At 55.0% G+C, this 22,043-nt stretch overlaps 1 protein-coding gene across 1 annotated transcript in view; it reads left to right on the top strand.

Moving 5' to 3' along the window:
• The first annotated feature begins 6,832 nt into the window (after positions 1 to 6,832).
• FGF18 (fibroblast growth factor 18) overlaps positions 6,833 to 22,043 on the top strand; it is a 32,930-nt gene continuing 17,719 nt past the window's right edge. The window contains exons 1-3 of the mRNA XM_014850868.3: positions 6,833 to 7,057; positions 7,229 to 7,265; positions 20,633 to 20,813. Coding sequence (XP_014706354.1) covers positions 7,026 to 7,057; positions 7,229 to 7,265; positions 20,633 to 20,813 — 250 coding nt within the window. The 5' untranslated portion in view covers positions 6,833 to 7,025. The remainder of the gene's footprint in view (positions 7,058 to 7,228; positions 7,266 to 20,632; positions 20,814 to 22,043) is intronic.

The raw sequence follows: 22,043 nt of genomic DNA, 5'->3' as shown, positions 1-22,043 counted from the left end.
AGTACATAACTAATACCTTTTAGATCCATAGGAGAAAAATTAATTTATTGTATGTGGTGATTACATGGGGACATTCAGGGGCTACTCCTTTGGACCCCCTTATCTGTTTTAGCATGATTCAGTTTTATGATGCTTGGGGTTAGATTCCTGTTCTTAGTCTTGATTTGCTGTGGTGTAATCTCCAGTAGTTTCCTAACAGATGAGGTAAGTATTTTCTGAGTCCTTGTATATGTGAAAATGATTTGATTTTCAACATAACACTCAATGCTTCCTTTTAGGCTAAATCTTTTTCTCAGGATTTTAAATATGTTCTTTTTTAGCCTAGTCTTGCCATTTTCATGCATTTTTTTGTATATGACTAGTTTTCCTGAGAGCTAATTAAGATTGCTTTATTGCTGGTGTTCTGAAATTTTGTGTCTTGTAGTCTTGTTCTGGGCCATTTTCTTGGGAGATTTCAGTCTCTTACTAAACTCCCATCCATTCTTAGGTCTTCTGTTTGATTCTTTTGGATGTTTTTCCTCATTCCTTTTTGTTTAAACTTCAGGAGAGAGACTTTATTTTCTGTCTTCAAATTTATGTTGGTTTTATTTTTTGAACTTCCAAATGCTCTCTTCCTTGGTTCTTTGGGGATGTAGTATCTGAAGTCTGAGGGGAGTTCTCATCCCATGCATTGTTTACTCATTTTATCCCTTCTCAGCCTGTTTATTTTACCTTTTGTATTGATTGGGAGAGTGGTGCTTGTTGACCGGGTTATGTAGTTCCAGGTATTTTGATGGGAGTGTCTGCAGATGTTTGCCATTTCATCTCTGGGGTGTTTTTTCTCAGACTAGTCTCATTTTGGAGGGTTGGGGTAAAGGTTGGTGCAGTCTGTCTTGTCTAATCCTAGTTTGCAGGTGTCAGTGACTGACCAGTCGATTAGGTTGTGGTTTTCTTCATTGATTATTCAGTTTCCTCTCTCCAGGACATCTCTGTTCTTGGAGCTTCTCTTTTTATACCTTTATTTTAGGGGAGTCTCATAGGAGATGATAAATTTTCAGTGTTCTTTGTTTCATTGGAAAGTAGCTCCATTTTAAGGGACGCTTATATACTTGAGGTTTAAAAGATGATCTACTTTAAAGTGATAGAAAAATCCCAAATAAAAGTTACCCAAAGTACATTAAGTTGTCATTCCTTCCCTAGATAGTGTTTCACATTATAGTGTGTGATATGAGAATGGTAGGTAATGATCACTTACTTAACATGTTCAGAAGTGGAAGTGTACTTGGAGGATAATGCCTTAACCAGAATGAGGGTCTGAAATTTTTAGTATTTGAGTTGCTTTGTGCAGAGGTTAAACCTTACTTTGGTTTAGCTGATGGGCACTTTTATGTAGCAGGAAACCCAAGAGGGCTTCTCACCATTCTGAGGGAAAGCAGTTGGCCGTACTGGTTGTCCTGTTCTCACTCATTAAAGCTAATCAGATCCATCTTTGAAAAAGGTTCCAGGTAGGGCTTGTTTTTTGGAAGGGCAGAAATTGAAGATTTCCCTGTATTAGTGCTAGTTATTAGACATCAGCCAACTAAATATCATGGTATGATGGTAATCTGAAAATTGACCTATTACTAAGACCCGTAAGGAGAAAATATTATTGCTTTTCTTTTCTTCCTAGTACTGATCTTGATTTATCGTAGAGGAAGCTGTAGGAGAAGCTGGTTTATTCTCATAAATATTGGGAATTTATAGTACATTTTCTAGGAATAATACTTGGTTTAGGTGGGTCTGGAGTTTGCCTGTTTTAGTACGCTGATGGAATAACTATATTCCCTACCTTAAGCTGATCTGCTGAATATGAATGTTTCTTAATGGCTTAGTCCTTAGTAATATCATTCATTATTCTGCAGGCATCTTCTTTAAAATCTCCACTTTTATTGCTTCCATTTGTACCTAACTCTGAAATAAATATCTTTAATGTTTTATTTTCCTTTGCCAATATTCAGAATGGCTCGACGTCCTACCAACTCTGAAAGTAGCCTGGTGAGTTTCAAAGTATCCTGAATTCAGACTTTTATGTGTGTTTTGAACACTCTATTGTTTTATCTTTTAGCCAATGGAATTTCCCCTTCTAGCTTGCTCCTACCATCACAGACTCTAGTAGTCTTCGATACCAAGCTTCTTGCTTTATAGTGTGACCGAATATTCCAGATTCATCTTGTTCATTTGCTTTCTCAGACCTGGAAAGATACATTTTTTCAAGGAGTTCCTTTTAAGAAAAGAATGCCATTGAGAGACCACAGTCTGGGTGGGAGTGGTGGTTTAGCCAGTTTAACTTACGGATCATCGGAACAAATCCTTTGAAAAAGTAAAAGGGAAAATTGTAAGAGCACTTGGAGGGCAGAGATGCACTGACTGAAGGAAGCTTCTCTTCACTTGATATCAAATAATTATGTAAGATTAGGTCATGGGTGAGAATGCTACAGAGCTGTTACCTTTGGCCTCAATCAAACTAGGTCAATAAAATAAGGCTGTTTAGGGAGAGCCAATCAGCTGTCTAAACTAGATCATGTAAGTGATGGGTAGTATAAAGAGGCTTATAGTGGTATGTCACAAAGCTTACAGAAGCTACTATGTGGTTTTGACAACAACTAGCTTAACAAAAGGAGGTAAACACTGTCTAGGGGGTGGAGCTCTTGTTTGAAATTGTTCAAGAAAAAAGATTGAGAGTCACCAGTATATACTGAGCTATTAGTCACAGGTAGTCTGGGCTTCTGGAGATAGAGGGTTAAAGTTAGTTCAGAAAGTCTTAGAGCTACCTTCCAGCCAGTTGTCACCAAAGGGCCTGTTGCTCCGCGACTCATGAACTTGGCAGCACAGGTTGTGTTCCAGTGCTGTGAAAGTTCCAAGAGCTGGTTTTGAGAAAATGTTAGAGCCTCATTTGTGCTAAGGATCACCTTTTCTCATTAAATTACTTGATCTGTGGAAGGCTTGAGGCTGTGCTTGTCCTGTGTTCTTAGGCTGGAGATTCTCTTATCTTTGTGTCGCCAGAATATCTGTATTCTACAGACTCCCTGCTTTTGCGATGTTTAAGATTGGGGAGAGGTCGAAAAGAAGTGTCAGATTGTGTTGTTGTTAGTTTACTTTCACTTGAAAATAAGATAGGAAGAATCTAAACAATTAAACACATACCGAGTGCCAGTTTACTAGCCTAGAGCTGGAAAGTAAATGTGTCCGATTCCAACACCAAGCCCAGTCATGTACCCCAAACTGCTGTACTTTTTTGCCTGGACTGGTAACAGCCTCGTTGGCCTCCTCACTGCACTGTTGCACTGTTGCAATTCATTCTTAGCACCGGCACTAAGGTTTTTAAAAACAAACTGGATTTTGTCCCTTAGTTGCAAAGCCTTGGATAAATTGCAAACAAATTGGTATATCCACACTGTTGAGTACTACTTGGCAGCAATAAAGAAGTACTGATAAAAGCAACAACGGATGAGGATGAATCTCAAAAACATCCTGAGGAAAAATAAGCCAGACGCAGAAGTGCATACTGTATGGTTCCATTTATGTGAACCTAGAATCCAATGCCAACAGATTAATGGTAACTTGGGACCAGCAATGGGTGTGGGGAGGTTGCCTGAGAAAGAGGTGTTTACGTAAGTATAAACGTTTGTCAAACTGCAAGCACACTTAGGTGCATTTAAAAATTGTACATAGTACCTTAAAAAAAAGGCCTTTGATGGCTGCGTGTTGGGCTCTGAGGGGCCTAGGAGGCATGACCAAGCATTACCTGTTCTCACCCTCATCTCTTGCCTCTTTCCCCCTGGCTATCCCTGCCTGTCACCTCGCCTTTTTGAACTTGCAGGCACTTGACTTGACATCTTTGGCCTGGAGTGTTCCTCTGCGTGGCTGGCGCTCCCACCTGTGGGTCAGTCTAAGTGTTACTAAGGTCTTCTCTATCCCCTTGATTTCCTTCAAAGCACTGATAAGCTGAAATTTATCTTGTGGTTTATTTGCTTATTGCCTGTTTTTTCTAATAGGAGTGAAGTGCTTCTTAGGAACAGGAACCTTGTCTGTCTTCACCCAAGGCCTGAACACTAGGATATCATTAATAATAATTGAATTGATGAAAGTGACTACCAGACTAGTGGCACATATTAAGTGCTATGTAAACATGTCAAGTTTATATAGGGAAAACTCAAGATTCATGTGTACGGTGAATAGGTATGTGAAAACTAGGTTTGAATGATGGGAAAAGAATGGTCAAATGGCTAGACAAAGTCAAAAGACATTCTGGTTAGACACCTCTTCAACTGTAAATTGAGAATGATCCTACCTTCCTACTTCATGAAATTGTGAAGAAAAAATAATGTGAAAACCTGAAAACCCTAATTAGGGTTGTTAATAGCTAAAACCTTTGGAGCCTTCATTGTGCGCTAGACTCTGATCTCATTCAGTAACAACTCTGAGTTGTGAAAATGTTCTTAGTCGTGGTTTGTGGATGAGGAAGCAGAGTCTCGGACTGTTGCTGGAATTTATAAGTAAACGTTGGAGGTAATAATCACACCCAGGACCTCTGACTCGAGTTTGTGCGTTTACTCATAACTGTTCTCTTAATCTGACTTTTTGGTCAGTCTTATTTGAGTGATAGTCTTATGTGTGAGATCGACAAATAGGCTTTATCTGAGCATTGAAAACATTGCAAGCATTTTAGATAGAACATAGTTATATACTCATTCCATTCAAAAGTAATAGAAAACACTAATAGTATAGAAAGCTGGAAGTATGACTCTTAGCTAGGAGATACTTAAAACACCCCCTTCAGCAGGTGGTAAGTGAAAACCACCTCTTGACTGGGCTGTCAGAGGTTGTCTTGTAAGAAAGATCAAGGGTGGTGGCCATGACTCGGGCACCAGTGGGAGCATTTCTGTCCCTCTCTCCTTGTCCTTTGTCATTGCATCCTGTCATGATGTTCATTTTCTCCAGGACTTGGGACTTATCAGTTAATGCAGGGCCAGTTCTGGGGATGAGAGTGTCTAAGTAGATTCAGGCCAGCACTTCAACAACTTTCCCCATCACTCAGCACTTAGCTTTGAAAAGGTTTTCTGCACTTGTGTCCAGTGCTGAAAAAGGCTATCTGTTTAAGATAGCCTCAGCTTGGAAAGGGGACTTAAAATAGCTCGCAGAGGCCTGAGATGCGCAACAACTGTTGTTTCATGTTCTCCATATAGCAGTGTTCTCTATAGCAGAACTCTATAGCAGTGCTCGACGGCACCTACCTCAGTTTATGCTCTAGTGAAATGGGAATATCACCCACAGCCAATGACGCAAGGAGGTTTTTAACCAAATAGTCTGGATTCCTGAGTTTTGCGTTCTGAGCTTGTTCTCCAGTTTCTTTTCCACCATGACCTGTTTTCAGTAGCATCAGGCCAAAGCAGAGCCTGGCTGTTGGCTCTTGACAGGCAATTGTGTTTGATAAGAAGACCTCCATTTTCAGACTGGTGGGAAAGACAAAAGTGATGCCACTGAAGGGGCGGAGGCAGTGAGAAGAGATGTCCTCAGGGGGGTCCTGGTTAAAAGAGTCACGTTGCTTAGTATGCAAAGGGAAGCCAATCTCAGCCAGGAGGCCGGGTGAGGGCCTAGAGTGGTCGCTGACCAGAGTCCTGCTGGCTCCGCCCGGGCCTGTTGCTCGCGCCGGGCTGGGACTGCAGCGAAGCCTCGGGGTCGCTAGGTGGCAGCCGTGCGTTTCCAAAGCTTCCTCGCCTACCGGAGAGTCCAGCTGGGATCCCAAGAACCGACCCGGGAGCCCCGGAGTCGGGGTAAGAGACGCCCTGGAAACCCCCTCCCCCTCAACAGTAGGGACAGAGAGATTGGAAGCAGGATCAGAATGGCCGGCCGTACGAGAGAGCGGCTGGGGCACGCTACAGTCCTGCGTGGACTCACAGGGCGGGTGAAAGTGACCCCCCTTAAGTGGAGCCGCCCCGGGGGCTGGGCCTGGCCCGTCCCCTCCTCACTCCCCACTCAAGCGCTGGTGCGAGTAGCGAATGTGGGCGAGTGAGGACGTTCTGCATCTAACTGCGTTCTTGGAGACCGCCGCCTGCCCAATTCCGGCAGCGTTTGCGTCGCGGCGCGGGTCATTGCGCCCGGGCGCAGAGCTCCGACGGCTTCCAGCGCTCGCCAGCTGCAGCCTCGCGGGCTCTGCCCCTTCGGAGCTGCCGGTCCCATCGCCGAGAGTCTGAGTGCCTCCCTCCAACTCGGAGCCGCCAGGAGAAGGAGGAGGAGGCAGTGGAGAGGCCGCGGCAGGCAGGCAAGCCGGCAGGGCCGCCTTTGATGTGGGCGCGGCGCACCCAGGCGAGCTGAGCGCCCGTCCGGCCGCGCCCCGAGGGGGGAGCCCCCGGGCCCCGCATCCTCATTGTGCCGGCTCGGGCCCGGGCCCGCCCCCGGCCCCCCGCCCCCTCGCCGCCCGCGCGTAGAAAACGCCCCGGCCGCCGCCAGTGGTGGGAGGCGGCGATGCGCACGGCCGGAGAGACGCGGAGGAGGAGACATGAGCCGGCGGGCGCCCAGACGGAGCGGCCGTGACGCGTTCGTGCTGCAGCCGCGCGCCCCGGCCCCAGAGCTCTGACCCCTGGCCCGACTCAGACCCGCGCCCCAGTCGGAGAGCGCGCTCCAGCTTCCAGCCCCGCCGCACATGTTGCCCCCGGAGTGAGTCGGGCAGCCAGCGTCCCGCGGACGCCCGGACGGCCGGCCTGCCAGCAGTGAGCAAGCTTCCCCGCACGGGCCGGGAGCCTCCTGCACAGCGGCGGCCGCCCCGCAGCCCCCGCGCCAGCCCGGAGGGCGCAGCGCTCGGGAGGAGCCGCGCGGGGCGCTGATGCCGCAGGGCGCGCTGCGGAGCGCCCCGGAGCAGCAGAGTCTGCAGCAGCAGCAGCCGGCGAGGAGGGAGCAGCAGCAGCGGCGGCGGCGGCGGCGGCGGCGGCGGAGGCGCCCGGTCCCGGCCGCGCGGAGCGGACATGTGCAGGCTGGGCTAGGAGCCGCCGCCTCCCCCCCGCCCAGCGATGTATTCAGCGCCCTCCGCCTGCACTTGCCTGTAAGCGCTCGCGCGCGGGACTGCCCACCCTGCCTGGCCGTCTGTCCGTGTGCCTGTGGTTCTGTCTTACCGGCCGGCTGTTCTTCTGACTTTCCGACTGCGTATCTGTCTGTCCGCGCGCCCCTTTCCCTCAAGTCCCCCTGACCACCTCTCTCGCTCTCTCTCCCGCAGGTGTTTACACTTCCTGCTGCTGTGCTTCCAGGTACAGGTACGTGGGCTCCTGACTCTCACCTCCTCCCGCCCCTGCCTCGCGGTACACGCCGACCCCCCTTCCCCGGGCCGCGCCCCCTCCCTGTGCCCCACCCCTCCCGGGCTCCGAGCCCAGTGCACCTGTTCCCAGGGCGCGGAAGTGTGGCTCCGCGCGCGCCCCGCGCGGACGGGGGACCGGCCTGGGGGATGGGGCTCCGCTGCGGGACTCAGGCTGGCGCGGGCTGCCGCGGCCCCTGTCTGCCTCGGCTGGGAGGAGATCCCCGGAGCCTGCGGGCTCAGTCGCTGCAATGTTCCTGGCTCCAACCCCCACTGCCCGCAACCGGCGGGGAGTTGGGACCTAGGGATTTTCTCTGCCAACCGTCCCTTAACATCTCCGCTTGCTCTTCCAAACAAAAAGGCTCCTTTCAGCCGAGTGGATTTCGAGTCCAGGGAGAAAGCTTCAGTTGTAAATTACTCTGTGGTTTCAAAGGCGTTTGCAGCGTTGAGAGAGAGAGAGAGAGAAAGAGAGAGAGAGAGAAAGAGAGAGACAGGATAGGGGAGACTAGGGTGAGAGGGCGCAGAGCGGGGCGCCTGGGCTGAGAGGCCGTTGCCGCGAGGCCGCTCCCGAATGGGCCGCGCGCCGCGCACCCTCGCCCAAGGTGGTGCAGCCCTCCGCTGGTTCCCTGCCTCGCTCCCCGCTCTCGCTCGCTCCTCTCCGTGAATCAGAAGAGGGCTTGGCGCTCAGCCTGGAAAGCACTTGCTAAAATCTGATCTGTTACTTCAGCAGCTTTCAGACTCGGGAAGGTCTTGGCACGCAGACAGTTGGAACGCTCGGGCTTCCAAAGCCGTGGAAATGAAGGAAAAGCGGGGGGAGGGAAAGAGAAGAGGGAAAGAGGGAGCCGACTTCAGCCCCGATTAGAACCAGACCAGGGCTGCCTCAGCACGGTGGGGGGGGGGGGGGGGCGGCAAAGGGAAAGGGAATAGGAAGTGCCAGCTGCCCTAGACCCCCACCCACTTAGAGCTGTGACCTCGGGGGGGGCCCGAGGAGGAGCTGGACTGGGCCGAAAGAGATTGTCTGTCCCTTCCCCCTCTGGTGTCCTCACAGGGCTAGAGAGGATGCCGAGGCCTTAGCCTTCTGGATTCCCGAGGTGCCAAGAGCAGGGAAAACGGTAGTTCTCCCAGTTTTCTGGCGTGGGGAGTCTTGTGTGTGTTGAGTGCTCTTGCAGTGTTTGGTGGTGGTGGGTCTGTTTCTCTCTCCTCCCACTCCTGGGAGGGGATTGTTCCCATCAGGGTAGGCCTTGGGTTGGGGGCAGCTAGTTGGGGCTGGGGGCTGGAAGGATGGATGGATGGACAGACTGATGGATTCTTTCCTCCTGTTGGGCAGGCGGGGGTCCCCAGTGACTCCTTGAATCAATACAACTGGAGTCAGTAACTTAAGACTGGCTGTTTGCCAAAGCAGATGTGACCCTGTGTCTTGGCGGGGGTGGGGACTGGCTGGTGTCAGAGAGGCCAGTGCCAGGCATGGCCTGCCTGGTTTGCAGCTGAGTCCCCAAGCAGAGGGCAGGCCCCAGGGTCATTCCAGGGGATCTGCTGGCTGACCTGGATGAGAATTCTTTTCCTGAGTGCCGAGCCTGGGGGTAGGGATGATGAAATGGTCATGGAAGTAGAGAGATGGCTGAGGACTTTGATGCCAGCTGCCTCTTGGTCCTTGAAGTGGGGGCCCAGGAGGGGCTGCTGTGTGGTCTTTGTGCTCTCTGGGGGAGTGTGAGGGAGGGAACCTGGACTCTGCATCCCACCTCCACCTCCTGGCTGGAGCTAGAGCCTGCGTCTCCCGGTCGGTCGGGAGGGGGCTGGGGGTGGAGGGAAGAGCTGGGTGGTCTGTCTGGGTTTGGTCCATCTGGGTTAGGCCTCCAAGCAGGTGAGAGAGCCTCCTCTCCTACCTCTGCTACCTCCTCCTTCCTTTGCAGCTTTTTCCCTTTCCAAGCTGCCGAGGACTAACTGATGTTTTTAACCCGTGGTCCATGCACCCTGAGAATATCTAAGGATGGGATTATGGGGGAAGGGGTCCATGAAACATTGCATGCAAAGTGGTGCACAAATGTGCTTGTGTCCGGGAGAGGTTCTCAGCTCCCCACGGATTCTCAAAAGCACCTATGATTCCTAAAAGATAAAGCAATATTACCATAGCAGGTTAGGGGCAAGGTGAGCAGGCTCCTGTCCCCATTCATGCTCTAGGGACCAAGGTGGAGTGGCCATTGGAGGTAGAGATCGGGGGGGGGGGGAGGGGGGGGACCCGTGTGTTGGCTGCCGGGAGTCTGAAGTCTGCTCCCTGCAGAGGAGTTGGGCAGACACTGGGAGAGCAGCTACTTCCTGGGCAGGCTGCTCTTAGCAGGTGCACTGGTAGTGAGTGCTCCCTGGGTGAGCAGGGCTAGGGCGAGGCCTCCCTGCATGGTGGGAAGGGCTCAGGTAGACTGGGCCGGAACCCCAGCTCCATCTTTCCCTATGTGTAGACCTCTGGGAGTCTTAGCTTCATCATTTGTGAAATGGGTGGCCGTGAGGCTGAAGTGATGTATGATAGGTGTGGAAGAAGTTTTGCAAATTCTCTTCCACCCGAAAGGGCACATTGCTCTGCTGGGAAATGGATACCCCTGTGCCCTTCTCTCCCCCACCTCTGTGGTTTTGGGGGACTGGTTCAGTCCTAGCAATGGAGTCTCTGGGCTCCTCCCCTCTTCACATCCATCAGCCACCAGGCCCGGAATGGGCCCCTGCCCCTAGCCGCATTTCCATGAGCACAGTCAATGCCAGACACTGCCCTCCCCTCCCCCCATGTGGTGAGCCCCGCCCTCACCCGCCAGCCACCCCAGGAAGCGGGAAGCTGGGAATTTAATAAAATCCCTTCTCCACACGACTTGGGACACCGCGGATAGCTCAAATCGGAAGAATTTTAAAAATTTCCAAGGGGAGCAAGCGGCGTGACCAGTCAATTGCTTTTCTGCACTTGGCTGAGCGCTGACAATGACACCGGGCTGGGCCTTTCATGCAGCTCGGCCGGCACCTGCCTGACATTGTTCCTGACGCCAGGCTCGGCTAGGTCCTGGCCTTCCCCAGACAGGCCAGGCGTGAGGCGGGCCAGGGCAGGGGGCTTCCACCCGCCCCTCGTCCCTCCTGCAGCGCCACTTCCTCTCTGCCCGCACTATGTGTTCAAGTTTGGAAGTTTCCTTCCTCGCCTGCTCTGGGCCTGACTGTCCCCACACCTGGCCTCCTCAGTGAGGTTTAGAACGTTTCTTCAAGCTGGTGAGGATGGGGAAGCCAGAGGCAGAGTCCTTTGGGACGTGAGGAGGATAGGAAGCTGTCCTATTGGATAGCACTTTTAATTTCTTTAATTTCTTAAAGCAGCAGCAGCATCCAGCTATCCATCCTTCCAGTCAGATATTCATTCAACAAATTCTCACTGGGAGCCTGCTTCTTGCTGGTGCTGGAAACAAGGCTAGGCAGTGTCTGGCCTCAAGGAACTCCCAGTGTAGAGGGGAGAGTGCCAGTCAAACAAAGTTCCTTGAGTGCCGCCCCTCCTCTCCCACGCTGTGAAGCGTCGTGAGGCAGGACGCACGCTCCTCCTGTCTGATGGAGGAGGAAACTGAGTCTGGGGAGATGAAAAAGTGCTGCCTGTGACAATTTCCAAGCGGCTCTTGCATCAGGAAGTTTGTTTCATTCTTCCTGCCATTCTACAAGGGAGACTGGAGTAGATGGAGAAACTGAGGCCCAGAGTAGGGAAGGGATTTGTTCAAGGCCACAGCTAAGACTCAAGAGTCTGGATTCAAGATCTTGTCTTCTTTTCACCACACCAGGCAGACTTTTTGGAAAGAATGCTGAAACTATTCAGAAAAAATACCAGTGGGGAAACAGCGTCCCAGGAGGCATGCTAGGGGTCCTCATGAGAGAGCCCATTGGATGCCCGTGTCAGGGACGGTCAGAGCCCAGGCAGGTGTCTCTGTGGGCGAAGGCATCTGACTCGAAGTCTGCAGGCCCTGATCTTCCTGGAATGTTCTGGTCTGAAAGGGTCCCAGAGCCAGAGGTGGGTGTTTTTGGGGGGTGGGGCCTGGGGGATTCAGCACTCTCCTCCCAGCTTCTTTCCCAGCATGGAGGGGAAGGGGCACCCTGCCAGCATTCCTGCAGCCTGGTGGGGTCACCTGCTCTGAGATAACGGGGTGAATTTTAAAAATTTCTTGTGGTTGGCACGACCAGTGTCTGCAGGCTTGGGGCAGTGTGTCAGGGCCACTCTGCTGCCTCCACCCTGCCCTGGCCCCCAAAGGCAGATGGAGGGGGACAGGGAGGAGGCCTCCTATCCTCGGCAGGACCTTTGGGTTCTGCCCTCGTCCTCCCGCAGGGGAGCTATGGGGCTGGGAAATGGGTGCAGGCATGCCAGGCTGACGGTCCTGGTAGCCGTCACCACGTACTGCATGCTCACTGCGTGATGGCTGCTTTCTCACAGCATCTAGGCTTGACCTCCAACCAGCCTGGAATGGGGGAATTCTAGAGATGAAGAAAGTGAAGCTCAGAGGCATGAAATAACCTGCCTTTGGTCGCACAGCAAGAGAGAGGCAGAGCTGGATTCAACCCTGGGCTGCCCACTCTAAGATCCAGGCTTATTAAACAGCACTATAAGGGCTCTGGAGTCTGCCAGCCTGGTTCAAATAGTCACTCTGCCTTGTCTTTGCTGTGCGACCTTGGACAAGTTACTTGACCTCTCTGGGTCTCAGCTTCTGCACTAGTAAAAGGGGAAGAAAACAACCAACAAAACAGTGCCTACTTCCTAAGGGTGTGGAGCAAGGGGGAGTGCAGAGCCTAGTTCTCTGAACTCTGCGTCTGGGTTTCAAGACCTAGTCGCTCTGCCTCTGGGAGGGTTCCCTTACTCCCTCCCTGTCAGTGTTGTAAGGTCCTTTCCTAGGGATTGGGGACAGAGAGCTGTTGACTGTTTCTCTCTGAGGCCGGGGGCTGTCCAATGAACCTCTGGGTGCCCCACACTTTCTAGTGGGTCAGGTTTTCCCCGTTTGCAAGGACCCGTGGCAGAGCACTCAGAGAAGGGCCCGCGAGAGCCGTGGTGGCATGGCCCAGGCTGGGGAGAACCACGGGGCCGCACAGGGCTGAGGCCTGCCGTCAGCGCATGGTCTGAGCAAGGGGGTTTGTTCTGGAACATCGGCAGGCAGGCGGGCCCCTTGGGCTGCAGTCAGGCTTGCTGGTGGGGGCTGGGAGACCTTTGCGTTTCATTTGCTCTGACGACTAAATGGCATGAGGCCTCAGGCCCATTTACAATGCCGCTGTACCAAGGATGGGGCCAGGACAGGCCCCCTGTGGGCCACAGAGCGGAGAGACTCTCAGGAGCCCTGCGAAGGAGTCCTGGCTCTGAGACTGGCTCATTGTGCGACCTCCCTCTCTGTGTCTCGCTTTACCCAGCTGGGTATCAGGGCACTGAGCTAGGCAGCTTCTGCAGTGCTTGAATGCAGGGGCTTTGGCAGAGGACAGACCTAGGTTTGAATCCTGTCTGTGCTGCTGAGCGAATTTCTTAACCTTCAACCCTCGGCACCTCAGTTTTCCCCATCTGTACAATGGGGTAATGAAAAGCGCCTACTTCTTAAGGGTTATCGTGAGGACTCCATGGGAGAATGCACACAGAGCGGCTGGCACCGAGGCTGACACTCGGTAAAGAAGTGAGTCATAGCAACTGCTCCAGCAGTTGCATGCCCTGTGTGTGTGTTAGGTCTGTGTCACGCTGCAGGGTGCTTGGGCGAGCTGAGAAGGGTGTGCTCCTCACATCGGTGACATGAGGCCTCCTCCGCTCTGAGGTTTTGCACTTAGATCTGGCTTTAATCCTCCTTGGACCACTCACAAGCTGTGTGGCTTTGGGTGAGATCTTTAACCTTTCCGAGTCTCTGCCTCCTCAGCATGAGAGAAATAGGGATAATAATACACTCCCCAGGCCTGTGGGAGGAGTGATTGTAGCCATGTCCTGGAGCAGGTATGCAGTAGGCACTCAGTTATGAGCTGCTCCTCATCAACAATCAGCCAGCCTTTGTGGGATGCCTGCTGCATGGCTGGACCGAGTTTTGAGGGGGATGAAGAAGACACCCAAGACTCCAGCTTTTCCTCAGTGTCCCTGTGAAGACATGGCTGGAGGTTCGGGCTGCTTTACTGACCACTCTCCCCTCCTCCTCCACCTTGCGCCTCACCTCTGCCCTGGAACCCCTTAGCACTTGGTCACTGTCCTGTGACCCATCCCTGCTGGGGCTCACAGGGATGTAGAGGAGCTCAGGCTCTGGGCCCCGCCCACCTGGGCCCCGCCCCACCTCGACCGCTTGGTAGCCACGGGATTCGTGAATTGCTGGCCTCTGCGAATCGTCTTCAGTACAGGCATGGGGATGGCCCCTCCCTCTGGGGCTGCTGTGAGGGTGAAGTGTGGTCACCCGGGGAGGCACTCAGCACAGCGCACAGCTCATTATGAGTGTTAAGTGAATGGGAGCTGCAGTTACGCACTGGACTCTGACGTGTCTAGAGCCCTGCTTATCCACCAGCTCGTGGTTCCTGGAAGACAAGGGAGGCCAGACCTGTCCCGCGGGCCCTGCGGCACCTGGCACAGACCTGGCCTGCAGGATGAATGGTGGGTCAGTGAGTGGAGGGGTGGGGGGGCAGCTGCTCTGAGGGCTGGGCACTGGACTGGGGCCCTCTCCCCTGCCTGCCCCATGCCAGGGGTGGGGCACAGGGGGCTCGGGACCTGTGCCAGCCCTTGGGGGCTTGAGAGAAATTTGAGGGGTCTGTGTAGGGGGTGGGGCTTGAGGGTGCAGAGGGTACTTTGATTGAAGGGCCCTGAAACCGGAGGCGGGGCCAGAAGATCTGGCCAGAGAAGGTGCCCCATTTGAATCTTGAAATAGGAACAAGTCAGGTGAAGACACCGTGAGCCTGTGTGTGTGTATGGAAAAGCCATTGCAGGCACACGTGGAACATTTCTACGTGGAGCGGGGGACAGCCTGATGTGCTCAGGGGACTCCAAGCTGGTCGTGGTGGCTGGCGTATCAAGTTCAGGAATGGGAGTGATGTGAAAGGCCATGGTGGGCATCGAATGATGGAATAGAGGGCTTGTTTATTGCCTCTTAGATATGTGTGACCACTCTCCCCACCCAGGGGCATTAAGAGAGAGGGAATTGAGACAGGGATTGGAGGAAGGGGAAAGGGAGGAAAGAAGGGAGCATGGGTCTTTAGGGCTCCTGCCCCCTCCCCCAGGCTGGCTCCAGGTTTGCCTGGCAGTGGCACCCATATTGACGATCTGTACGGAGAAAGCTGATCTATGGGGAAAGGGAGCTCTCCTTCAGCTGCCTCGGGTGGCAGTGCCCCCTCCCCTGCTGATGGCTCGGCCCTGCCAATCAATACATTGATAGCCCTGGGAGCTTAATGGACAGGCTGGGGGTGGGGAAGGGCCCTCTGCAGCGTCATTCTGTCCGGCTGGGTTGGGTGTGGGGAATGTGACAGGAGAGAGGGGAGAGTTCTGGGCCTGAGGGTGGGTGGGGCCGTCAATCTAAGCCAAGCTCTGAGTGGGGGGGCCCCGGCCTTCCTCCTCCTCCCTTTTCTGTCCAGGGCTGCCAGCTGGGGGAAGTTCATGGGCTCTAGAGCCAGAGAGGGGTTCACATCTTGGCTTTGTCACTTTCTGTACAACTTGGGTGAGCCCCTTGGCCTCTCTGTGTCCCCCTTTGTCACGAGGATGGTAATCACTGCGACCTGCGCAGGTCGTGTGAGGCATAAGGAGACAGTCCCTGGAAAGTGCTTACCTCAGGCCCTGGCGCTGAGCGCGTGCCCGCGGAGTGGGAGCCAACGTTAGTTTCGCTCTCAACGATAATAACAACCCGCGGAGCACTGGGGCTGGCAGCAGCGGCTCCTGGGCTGAGTCCAGGCTGCTCTCGAGGAAGAGTTTGGGGAGCTGCATTCTGGGGTGGAGAGGGGTACTGTCTCTACTGGGGACGGCTCCTGGAGTCGGGCGCAGGGCTCAGGGTTGAAGCCAGGATTCGGAGATGTTCTGAAAGCCTGGCACAGCTGGCCTGCTGCTGCTACGGGAGGAGGCAGGCGGTGGTGGAATGTGGCCGGAAGTCTGTGGGCTGCCCCTCCTGGGACCAGGGAGACCCTCCCTTTCTGGGCAGGTTGCCTAGAGACAGGGGCACCGACCTGCCTTAGGAGGCCTCAAGGATGGGGAGCGGGGCAGAGGGGCAGTCTGACCCCATTCCTCTCTCCTGGGTGGGGACAGTGAGCTCAAGGCCCTCAGCCCTTTCCTGTTGAATCCCCCCCACCAAGTCCCTGCCCCACCGTGGCTGGTGGCTGGGACCAATTCAGTCCTGGAAAGGGGAAGGAGAGCAAGCAGAGTGGAAGCAGGCGGAGGTGAAGGAGTGCAGAGCTTGGGTTCCAGACTGAGCTGGGTTTAAATCTTGATTCCTTTTCTCACCAATTCTGTGACTTTGGACAAGCGATGTAACGTCTCCGGGCCTGTTTCCTCATCTGTAAATGGGGCTAATAATCACGCCACCTCATGGGGCTGCTCCAAGCATTACACAGGCTAATTCATCCAGAGCGGTTCTCAGCACAGAGGAGGTGCTCTGTAAGGAGTGGCTGTTTAGAAAACAGAACGAAACAAAAAAGGAAAAAAGTCATGGCTATTGTTGCTAATAGAATCTCTTTCTGAGGTAAACGTTATGAACAGTCTCCATGCTGCTGATGGGCGAGCTGAGAGTCACGGAATCAGATAAGCTGGTGGCGTGCAGTGGAGCGGGGTCACACCTGAGGTCGGTTAGTGCCGCTCATTGTGCTGCTGAATTTGTGCGGGGTGTGCGTTTCTGTGTAGGTGATGGGATGTGGCGGGTGTCTGTGGGAGGTGGGTGTGTGACCCAGGAGGGAATGGGAAGCCCCCAACCGGCCTTCGGAGTCATGAGTGGGCGGGAGGCAGACATCTTCAGCCAGAGGGAGCACTGGTGGCTGTCGGATGCCCCAGTGGGAGGGGGCCTGTGTTGATGTCTGGAGGCAGGCACTGGGGTGGGTGGGGGCTCACCCCAACCTCTTTTCACCCTGGGCCGGTTCCCACCCAGGTACCTGAAAGAGGAGGCTTGGAATCTAGGCAGGGGCTGGATCCTTGGGGACCACATGTGGATGCTGTCCTCTCGGTACCAGGGAGGCAGGCAGAGTGTGGAGCAGGGAAGCGGCCTCCCCTGGTGCGTTAGAGCTGCCAGCCCTCAGAACGAGACTCAGCAGGAGGCCATGGGCTCTGTGCCCGAGCACAGTGTTTTTGCCGGGCCTAGAGCAGAGCTGGGGGAAGATTTGAACCCATCGGGCCCCTGTTGCCTCTGTGCAGTTCCTGAATTGGAGAGTGACTGTTTCCACCAGAGTCTAAGCCGTCAGGCAGGAAAGGGGTGGGCCGGGGGGTGATTGGGGTATCAGGCTGCAGGGGGACCCCACTATAGGCCACTCTGCTGTGGGAAAGCTACTTCGACCCACAAGATAATCTGCGTGTGTGGGGTGGGGGAAGACAGAGCTACAGAAGGCGCCTTCCAGCTGTGCGAGCGGCCGTCCCGCGTGTGCCAGCCCTGCTCGCCTCGTGTGAGAGCCGCGGCAATTTGATTCTTTCATCCTGCAGCTCTTCAACGGCCTTGAAGATTGTGCACCTGGGGGGCGTCAGCCAGGCAGAGAGCAGCTCTCTTCCAGGAGGCCTGGAAGACAGGCCCGCTCTTAGGCAGTGAGGCCAAGTGACCGACCACCCAGCTGGCCGGGAAAGGAGGAGGGAGAGATTGTTCCTGGGCCGCTTTTCGTGAGCTCTGCAGGCAGACCCTGGGCTCTGTGGCCCTGGAGAGGTGCCTCTGAGGCTCCGCCTGTGAAACAGGCTGTACCTGGTGCCCACCTCCGTGAGCGGCTGAGGGAATTAGATGAGGTGCCACATCCGGCGAGCTTCGTAGCAGGGTGCCTGGAACGGAGGAGAGCTTAGCAACTGATGACTTGAAAAACCCCCCTTGCCCTCCCTCGGGTGGGCACTCTGCTTTTCTGGGTAGTCAGTGGGGGGCTGACTTTAGCCTCCAGGGCTCCGTCATCCTAGCCACAGTCATTTAGCAAACATTTGCCAGGTGCCTCCTCGGGGCAGAGCTGGAGATTCAGGGATGAACGAGACAAGCTGGACTCTGGGGACAATAAGCCATTACAGTGTCCAGAGGCCCTAACCCAGCCTGGGCGGGAAGCAGGAAAGGTTTCCAGAAGAGGCACCTGAGGGCAGGGTTCCCTGGGCTGAGGACCCGGCCTGTGCAAAGGCCTAAAGCCCCGCCCCCCGCCCCCCCTCAGGTCTTCCCAGGGAGCCCAGAGGTCTCTTTGCCTTTTCAGGAGAATGGACTCTGCTTCCGTGTCAGAGGCCACCCCGGCTACCTCCCTAGGGATTGATCTGGCCACGGAGCGTGGCTTAAATGGTGGAAGCTGGGCAAGATGGATTGTTGCCCTCACATCCTGGGGAAGGGCCACCGGATAGCCCTGCTGACCCGGGGTCGCCTGCATTGCCCTGTCCAGCGGGCCAGGGAGAAAATCGTTAATGGGAGGCTGGCTTCTGGGGCAGGGCAGCGCCCCTCTGGGACCCGGGGCGAGGAGATTGGTTTGACCTCTGGTCGATAAGGTCTCCTGTGAGCAGGAGGAGAGCTGGAGGACAGGGAGGGCGGCTGGAGGCCTGCCCTTGGGGGAGGGGACAGGGCCAGGCCACCTTGGGAAGTCTTTCCAGGGAGGTCGAGGGCCACGGGTCAGGGGTCTTCAGGACACCTGCCCGCCAGGTGTGGGCCTCAGGTGGCATTGGACTTCTTTCCTCCTCGAGCATCAAGATGTGAAAGGGGGCAGGTCCCAGGTATCAGATCCTGGCTGTGAATGGGGACAGGGGTGGTAGAAGTGGAGGATGTGCGTGCTTGGCGGGCCAGCGGCCAGGCCCTGTGCCCTGAGGCTGTGTGGCTCGGATCAACCGACTTAAGTTTTCTGAGCCTCAGTTTCTACATCTGTTGAATGGCAGTCAGCATTGAGCATTGATTCAGATAATCAAAAGCAGTAGCGTCTTCCCACAGTGTAATCTGTGCCGAGGAAGTGCCCTGCGGTGGGACCGGGGAGCGTGATGCGCTTGTGTCCCCAGGGAGCCTCTCACAGGCTGCTTGATACTCTCAGCATAGCCCCACTGAGCGCTTCCTCTGTGCCCGAAGCTGTTCTAAGACTTGCTGTGTTTAATCACAGCAGCCCGTGAGGTGGGTGCCCTTGTCATCACTCTCGTGTTACAGGTGAGGAAACTGAGGCACGGAGAGGTTAGTCACTTGCCTAGGGCCCCTCAGCTAGGGGAGGGCACACTCTGGGTTTTGAACCTGGTCCTGCCCCTGATGGCACTGATGGGGCAGGTGGGGCCCACGGGTCAGGCTGAAACCAGGACTTCGGGGCTGCAAGGACTGGGCCTGACTCTGCCATTGCGCGCTCTGAGACCTTGTCAGTTCAGCTTCAGAGCCTCAGTTTCCTCATCTATATGGTGGGATAATGCTTCCACCCTGGGGCAGTAGTGAAGGATAAGTAATGTGGCCCAGCAGAAGTGCCTGGGGTGGGAGGACATGCACAGGTCAGCGGGGGGACAGAGACCCTGGGCTGGGCGTGGGGTGTAGCAATGAGGAGAACACTGTCCCTTCCCTTGGGAGCTCACGGCTGAAGGGTGAGACAGATGTGTGAGCAGTCGCGGTCCCAAGGGCTCTGCCATGGCTGAGTTGGGGCCGTGCTCTCGTGGCAATGGGATCCTGCGTGTCTAGCATCCTGTCAGACCCTGTGGGCACATGGAACAAACCCAGGTCGGGGGCACTGTGTGGGCTTCAAGAATTGTTCGGCTTCCTGGTTAAGATGGGATGGGACAGGCACACAATTAGCGGGGCATAGGAAAACCTAATTTAATGCGAAGTGGAATGACAGGACTTCAGGTCTGTTCAATGTTCATTCATTCAACAAACGTTTGAGTTTCTACTGTGCTACGTGCTGGAGACATAGCAGCGAATAAGAAAGAGATAGCTCCAGCTTTCAGGGTGCTGCCAGTCTAGTCGGGGGAGACAGACAAACATCAGACAAAGAGACGTTAGGTGGGGTTGATAAATGTTAGAAAGAAAAACAAAGCATGGTAGAGGGATGGAGAGTGACAGAGGTGGGGCTGCCTCAGAAAAGCAGTCAAGGAAGGAAGGCTTGTCTCAGGATGTGACGTTGAGCAGAGACCTGACTGAAGTAGAGGAGCCAGAATGTAAAAATCTGGGGAAGAGCATGGAAGCAGAGGGAAGAGCAAGTGCAAAGGCCCTGAGGCAGGTATGTACTTTGTGTTTGGAATGCTCAGAGGCATAGTAAGGCAGCCAGTGTGACTGGTGGGGCGGGTGGTAGGAGATGAAGGTGGAAAAGCAGTCGGGGACTCATCCTGCAGGGCCTTGAGGCCACGGTGGGGACCTTTATCAAAATGTGATGCGTGATTGGGTTTGGTGGAGGGTAGACTACCAGGGGGCCAGGATGGACACAGGAGGCTGGTGAGGAGGTGGGTGCAAGTTGTCCAGGTGAGATGCCATGTTCTGGGAAGGGAGACAGGAGAGATCCGTGCTGGTGTAGCCAGAGGCAGCTTCCCAGAGGATGCGGTCAGCTGTGAACTAAACCTCTAGGGGTACAGGGGATTTTGACAGGAGATGCAAAGCCAAGGCTTCTCCGCGAGGGGCTGGGGATGTGGGCAAATGCTCTGTGGTGTAGGCAACTATGAGGACCCTTGGGGCGTGGAGCGGAGAGCCCCCAGCATCAGCTCCCGGGGACTCATTCCCAGGATGGGACTTGCCAGGCCTCCCTTCTTCCCCACCGTGCACCCCAACAGCAGCCAGATGCCCTCCATCCCTCTCCGTCTGGTACTCTCCTTCCCACCTGCTCACTTTGTCCTCACAGCCACCCTGGGATGGAGTTAGAGCAGGGGCTCTGCTCCACTGTTTTGCTGGGAAGGAATCTGAGGCAGAAGAAACCAAGGTCACACGAGAAACCTCCCGTCCATACTTCCTGCTTGAATTCGGAGCTGTGGTGGAAAGATAGCAAGCTTTGTTGTCAAACAGACCTAGGCCTGATTCTTAGCTTTGCCACTTCCCGGCTGGGCCACCTTGGGCAACTTGCCACACCTCTCTGAGCCTCGGTTGCCTCATCTGTGAAATGGAGGTGGTAACGGGGGCAGTTATGAGTGTATGCCAAGGCCTGGCCCCAAGCCAACGTAAGGCAGCCCTGGCTCTTTTTGTTGTGCACGGGGCTCTTGCATGCAGGGGACCCAAGACTTCCAGGTGGCTCACAGACGCCCCTTTCCCTGCCCAGGTGCTGGCGGCCGAGGAGAACGTGGACTTCCGCATCCATGTAGAGAACCAGACGCGGGCTCGGGACGATGTGAGCCGTAAGCAGCTGCGGCTGTACCAGCTCTACAGCCGGACCAGTGGGAAGCACATCCAGGTCCTGGGCCGCAGGATCAGTGCCCGAGGCGAGGACGGGGACAAGTATGGTAGGTGCCAACCCCTCTCCCCCCTTCCATGGACACACTCTCCCGGGCCTCCCAGACCTGCGTTCAAATCCCAGCTCTGCTGTGTCCTGGCTGTGTGATGTTGCACCCATCCCTGAGCCTTTCTGGGCTTCCATTTCCCCATCTGTGAAATGGGGATAGCAGAGCACATCCCTCATCCCTGAGAGCCTTGTTGGGAGCCCTAACCGAATGCCCCGTAACTCGTGGGTATCAGTGGCTTGCCTGGGGACGGCCTAAAGCACGTGGCTACGCCCTGCGGCTTTGCTCCACCAACTCCAGATTCAGACACTCAGGGTGGGAGCCTCTGGGTAATGCTTTTTGGATGCTCTTGGTGGTGGTGGAAATTGGCCTGGTGTGTGTGAGTGCACATCTGTGTGCTAGCGTGTGTACATGTGCATGTGTGTGCTGGAAGCTTGAGCTTGTGCACCTGTGAGGCATGGGCACTCACAGGACCTTGGGCCACAGTCCCCTTAACCTGCCCTTGACCCTGGAACTGCCCAGTCTTCCTCTGGGGTGTTTGGGAACCACCCCCTGCCTCGGCTGCCCCTGCAGGGGGCTGGGAGGAGGGAGACACCCCGCCCCCCTCCCTCCCTGGGCCCCCAGCCCTCAGAGACCTCAGCAGTGAGCGAAGCGGCAGGATCCAGCTTGCCAGAGCTTGGAGGGGATCTGGGGAGAGATGCTGAGCAAACACTGACCATGCCCCTTCTCAGGCCAGGTTCTGGGTGGTGTCCCAGGCCCCAGCCTCGGGTGGCCCAGGTGTGGGGCTGGGCGGGGATCCGAGTGTACCCTGCGGGCCTGCCAGCCTGAGCTTTTCTGGGACGATGCCCCCCACCTGCCCGCCAGCCCCTGCCCATTGCAGTCAAGATGTGACAACAAGACAAATAATTTCTTGGACCTTTTATCTTGGACACCATTTATTTTCCCTCAGCCCCGGGGCAGGACTGACCTCATGGTAGGGCCCAAGAGTGGCAGCTGCACCGTCACTGGGGGCTGGGCCAGGCCAGGCCAGGCAGGGCTGGGCCACGCTGGGCTCTGAGTCTCCAGGCCAGCTGCCTCCCCTCCCTTCTCTCTGCGCCATCCGTCTTCACTGCCTCGGTCCCCCTCCCTCCTGCTTGCCCCTTCTCCCTTTCTCAGCCTGGCTGTTTCTCCTTTTATCTGGGCTTCTCGCTCTGAGCCCTTCTGCCTTCCTTCCTGGTTCTCATCCTTTCCCCT

This window comes from Equus asinus, chromosome 9, assembly GCF_041296235.1.
Source record: "Equus asinus isolate D_3611 breed Donkey chromosome 9, EquAss-T2T_v2, whole genome shotgun sequence".
In the NCBI taxonomy this organism is placed as follows: domain Eukaryota; kingdom Metazoa; phylum Chordata; class Mammalia; order Perissodactyla; family Equidae; genus Equus; species Equus asinus.
This window is presented reverse-complemented; position numbering and strand designations above follow the sequence as displayed.